At 41.9% G+C, this 5,764-nt stretch overlaps 1 protein-coding gene across 1 annotated transcript; it reads right to left on the reverse strand.

The window, feature by feature from the left end:
• Positions 1–981: 981 nt before the first annotated feature.
• COP9 (COP9 signalosome, subunit CSN8) lies at positions 982–4,685 on the reverse strand. The gene is made up of 5 exons (XM_087544186.1): positions 4,472–4,685; positions 4,296–4,372; positions 3,986–4,167; positions 3,194–3,301; positions 982–1,291 (listed from the first exon to the last, which is right to left on the reverse strand). The coding sequence occupies exons 1-5, from the start codon at positions 4,553–4,555 to the stop codon at positions 1,152–1,154; spliced, it is 591 nt and encodes a 196-aa protein (XP_087400312.1). The 5' UTR covers positions 4,556–4,685; the 3' UTR covers positions 982–1,151.
• Positions 4,686–5,764: the final 1,079 nt, after the last annotated feature.

Consider the following 5,764-nt stretch of genomic DNA (forward strand, 5'->3'; position numbering starts at 1 on the left):
TGATTTTTTAAACTATTTACCATATATGTTTTTCGAATTTACTGTTCAGAGCAGGTGCATGTGTTCTCGTGTGCACAAGAGGACTTTCGCAGTCAGACCTATGTCAACAGCGATCCATAAGAAAGAGAGAATTCACAATGACTGCTATTATAGCATCTCTAGCAGACCCCGTATAATACCGATCTGCAAAATGCGTTTACAGTTCACGAAAAAACAGCTTTGCGAGCCGGCGCGGGCGGTCGCAAAGTCTGACCCCGCAAAACCAGCCCCGTAAAAAAGGATATTCGCGGAGTATGCTCTCTTACGGGTCGGCTTTGCGGGGACTGCTCGAGCGCCGGCCCGCAAATCCGAAATTTGCAATTCAATTTCACACATGAAAATACATTTCTTTGTTTTTTTATTTTCTTCAACGGCATTGGATACATAGTAATTCACCAAATCTTTGCTAGAATAGTAAGACCAAAGAAAACAAGAACCACAATTATGCATTTTAGAAGATATCCAACTTCCATAACTGCGGCCCTCTAGTGTGATATATATAGTGCGCTGACGGGCCGAGGAGGGAACCCGCATATTCGCGGGTTGTGACAGGAATTATACCATGCCCCGCAAAAAAAATTACGGATCAGACACATTTGCGGGGTCTGGTCAGGCATGTTTTCCCACACGGACCCATATTTTGACGGTTATTTTACGGGTCACGGCGTTATACGGGTCTGCTAGAGATACTCTTACACCAAGAATAATTTCAAACTTCACATCACTTACTAATAGATTCAACATACGCACAGTAATCACTCGCTTAACTGGGGCCGTTCGGAAACTCTCCACTCCTAACTCCACTGCGGGAGCGGAGCGGCATCTTGTGTAATTTGGGCGAGCAGCCAAATGGGCGATCCGCCCGCTCCGCTCCCTGGCGAAGGAGCGGAGTATTACCGAACACGGCCTTGATTCACACACTCCCTTGTTAACAACCAAACGAGACAGAAATGGCAAGCTCGCTCAACCAGAAGACGCATATTCAGTACAGAGCGATCTCTCCGTTCCAGCCAAAACACAATCTAGCCACACAGTATTAAGCTACCACCATGTACGATTAATAGGTGCCTTAAAAGCAGAAAAACACGAGGGGCTGCCAGGAACCGAGGGCATCAGTGCTCCAGGTGGAAAACACATTCAGTCAAACGCTGTAGTTTGTTCGGATCAAGCTTCTGGTTCGTCTGGGGCTTCTGTTTTCTGACAGTAAGCATCTTGGTTGCCACATCCAGACTCCAACCGTTTTGCACGGCATCTGCATCCAGGAGGAACAAGGCAACGATTGTCATCAACTGAATTGATACAAATAAAAGCAACAGTGCAGCAATAAAAAAATTAAAACGCACAAGCATAATCATTTTCCAAGGCAACAATAATGTATGTGATATCTTACAAGAAAAAGCAAGTGTGCAACAACAGATGAACAACTAATCAAACTGGAAACCATGTTTATCAGCTCAAACCTTAATACTCCTACCCACCAGGGATTTTGGTAAATTAGAAGGGTACGAAAGGGTGCACTTATACAAGTAAAAATGCAACACAGAAGTAGTTGGTTGCATCCAACATGTCCACTGACTCTGCACAGTGCTGTTTACCGCAATTTGAATAATACCAGATACTCTCTCTGTTCCTAAATACTCTCTCTGTCTCATAATATAAGAGCGTTTTTGACACTACGCTAGAATAAAAAACGCTCTTATATTATGGGACGGAGGGAGTACAAGTCTTTTTAGAGATTTCAATATGGACTACATGCGGATGTATATAGACGTAGTTTAGTGTAGATTCACTCATTTTGCTCCGTATGTAGTCCATATTGGAATCTCTAAAAAGACTTATATTTAGGAGCGGAGGAAGTAGTTCCTATCTATATACCAATATAAAAAGACCTCAAGAGGCAGATCCAATTAATCTCGACCATCAAATCATGTCAATCCAACGACCTAGACTGTTTCAATGTCGAGTGCTCAACACGTTTAGCGTGTAGTTAATTTCATGCCAAATATAGTGCTAATCACATAATAACACGCAAATAATATCCTACTTAATATCCGCATGCACTTAATATACTTCCAAATTAACGTGCATTGCACGTACACATTGACTAGTTTTTTTAAAAAAAAACAAGAAAGTAATAACTATGCAAGTAATATTACTCTTTACTCTATTACTTCATACAAGAATTCTAACTATGAATAAGTAGCAAATCATTGTGCCTCACAGTAACACTTGGCTCAAAAAACTAAGTTAAACAAAAAAAATCTGCATTACTGTGCAGGTTGATAAGCAAACAATAGTGTGAATGTGCAGTGTACAATCTAGGAAAGAGACAACGTTTGATGGCCTGAAATGGAATTGACTGCCATATAGGAAAGGTTTCTCCTTTATGTGTTCAGTCAACCAGGAAGGCAAGGGCATTGTAATAAACGTAACTTTATCTACAAGCATTAGATCATTATGCTTGTGGCAACTATTCAGAACCCCAGATATTGGCACTCGAAGATTTAACACCTGATAAGGTCCCAGGGCAAAGGACACATGTCAGCGCAACAGAGGGGTTGTAAATGATTAAGTGCCAATCCTAGGGATCATAAACCCAAATTTACTGAGATTTATTAAATGTGAAGCGAAGCAGCAAAGCACTTGCACCTTCAAATAAATCATATTCGTCTCACTATCAGAAGGAACGCAGGACATATACATCACAGATGCCTAAATAGCAGATGGACACACACACAGACTAGGCATGTTGTTTCTGGTAATATAAGTTAGATGTATCAGAAGGATAGGATTTCTGAAAGACATAACTGGATCTAGGTACTCCTGGCCAGGAATATATGTGTTCAGGGAAGTATTCAAAATCAATTAAAAAAGGAAAGATAGCCATCTCAAATATGCTTAGGTTTGCCGGTGCAGATAATGACACATGCTCCTCAAGGATATCAACAGAACTAAACTTTTTGTAGGTAGCAAACCATCTCACTTCGTAACTAAATTAAAGTTTGATCTTATACATATGAGGGTAACACTTCATAGGGAAAGATCTATTATTTGATTTAAAAAATGCAGTTTTACATGTTTCAAACCAACCAAGCAATTAAACAGGTTAGAATGCTCAAAACTCGTTATTATCTAGCTGAATTGAAAAACGTACAGTTAGTAGCATCCTCCTCGCTCATCCCCATGAAGTGAGCCACATCTGCAATGCTGATTGTGGTATATGCAGAAGTCAACAGCTCAAATATCCTCTTTCTGTAGCTTTCTGCGAATATTAGAAGCCAAGGTGAAAACTCCATGTCAACCAGTAAGGCAATAGAGCAATCGAAAACAAAAACAAATATATGAGTAGTTCCAAACATTGTAAGTAAGACAAGATCAGTTAACCATGCAAGTAACAGGGACAATATTACCCCAATGATAAGTTCAGAGATCAACCTTTTTTTCCGGCAGGAAAAGACCGCAAGGGATTCATGCAAGAATTTAACCTCTCTAGATATACAAAAGTACCACATAGGTACCACAAAAAGAGCCGGAGCTGGAATAACTGTACTGTCGATTAGGGAAACAGACCCTATCTGCAGTATTTAGGGACGAAATAGCCAACATCTTATCTAAAACCAAAATTATATGTGAATGTAAGCCCATTGGACAACCATCTATATGCAGTATAGTTCTTCAGCGACCAGACAATCATACAGCAAAAAACTCTACTACAAATGTCACATTCAAATTCAGTGAGGATCTTGTCTGATTACAAAGATAAACCTTCTCCATGAATACTCCATAATGGGCAACCTACTTATCTGCTTCGCCCCACCCCCTTCACAAAACAGAACTACCACAAGCTCTATCAAAGCAAGCAATCCAAACTATACACTACACAACTAGGCAACTAGCACAGAAAAACTATATTACCATGCTAAAAAGTAAAAAACAAGGGCAATACCTAGGAAGGCGGACACAAAATCCGCGATTTCAGGCCCCCACTCGAACCCCTGTGCGGAAGTATAGATACCAGCGTAGTCACGGTTCCAGAGGCACTGGCCAATCTTCCAGATGGCGCCCAGCTCCGGATGAGCGTCCTTCACCTCCTGCGGCACCGTTTTCCACAAAAACCTCGCGCTGTTCCTGCTCACGCACCCAGAACACACATCATTGTCACAGTAGAAGATCCAAATCTGAAGGCGGAAAAAGTATAACAGAAAAAAATAAAGGGGGGGGGGGGGGGGGGGGGGGGTGCAGCGCAGATTACATACTGGTCGTTGAGGTAGAGATGGGCGAGGAGATGAACAGCGTAAGGCCAGTCGTCGGTGGCGACGCCCCGGGACGCAACCTGCGAGTCAGGCCACGGAGCGCGTTAGGGGAGGGGGGACGCTTCGTCGCTAACCCTTGTACGGGTGGGACGGGGGAGAGGGGAAGGAGGTTACTGTACCTGGAGGAGGAGGTCGTCGCAGAGGCCGGCGATGGCGGAGTAGGACTTGGCGGAGAGCGCGGCGTGGACGGCTGAGAGATCCATCGGAGGAGGAGGAGGAGGAGATCGCCGGCGGTGGGGTGTTTGGGGGCGAGGGTTTTGGCCTCTGAGATTGTGCGATTTCAGTAAAATCCGGGCAGCTTTCGACGTTTTGTTTCCGGAGAGAGAGAGAGAGAGAGAATACGGAAAGAAAATAGAACATGGGATGTCCATCCAGCCCAACTACTTTTTTTTGCGGGTGAGCCCAACTACTTTTTCATGGACCAGACCAATCAATTTTGTTGGTTTGGGTGCGAACTCCTCTCTGAAAAAACTATGGTTTGAAGTTCTAGGCTCGCCAAGTCAGTAATTTAACTACTAAAAAAAAGTCAGTAATTTAACTACTAATAAAAACTACTAATAAATCTCAAAAAGGAAATTTAATTGCTATTATTTCCATGATTCACATTTCAGTTATTTATTCTTTTATTTTGTGAAAATAATCAAGATCTATTAGATTCACCGGAAGTATGCACCTCAAAACAATAAAAATTACATCAACGTCCATGTACCACCGAACGACCACTGTCGTCGCCAGAACAAACCGTTGACACGTCGCTGTCGCCGCTCAAACACCAGAGCCGTCTTGACCTTGTCAATAAAAGCGGGGAAATCTTCGTGTACGTGCCCCTAACTAAAAAAATTGGCTTGCTATGAAGTAGCATGTATCAATACACTCCAGAGATCTCAAGTTGCTCTAGATCTTAGTTGCGTATTCTGATATTCCTGTTCTGCATAAGTCGATACGGGCATACAGGCTAAACCTTGACAACCATGCTTAGTCGGTACTTCTTTGCGCCTTTTTCTCCTAAGAAACCATCTTTGTGCCTTTTTCTCCTAAGAAAACCTCTTTGTGCCTTTTTTGGTTTATTTCCATAAAGTTTATTTTACAAAGTTGCTAAATCGGTTTGTTAAAGGGAGCTTCATCGTGTTAATTTAAACTCACAATTGAATTTTTCATTTTTGTTTCCTATTGAATTAATTATTGTTTTTACATTCATGTGCTAATACCTATATGCCTCTAGTTATGTTCAACAATATTTAAAACTGTTAGCATGAGATTTTGATGTTGCATGCACACTTATCACATATCAAATGTTCTTCCACCTCTTCCGAAGCATACCATACCACATTACCACTACTAGCATTCCTTCCGAAACTTCATCAATCATTTTTTTTGCGGATCATTGTGCATCTTAAATTGTTGTCGCGGCT

This window comes from Triticum urartu, chromosome 2A, assembly GCF_056163025.1.
Source record: "Triticum urartu cultivar PI428250 chromosome 2A, HENAU_Tu73, whole genome shotgun sequence".
NCBI lineage: Eukaryota > Viridiplantae > Streptophyta > Magnoliopsida > Poales > Poaceae > Triticum > Triticum urartu.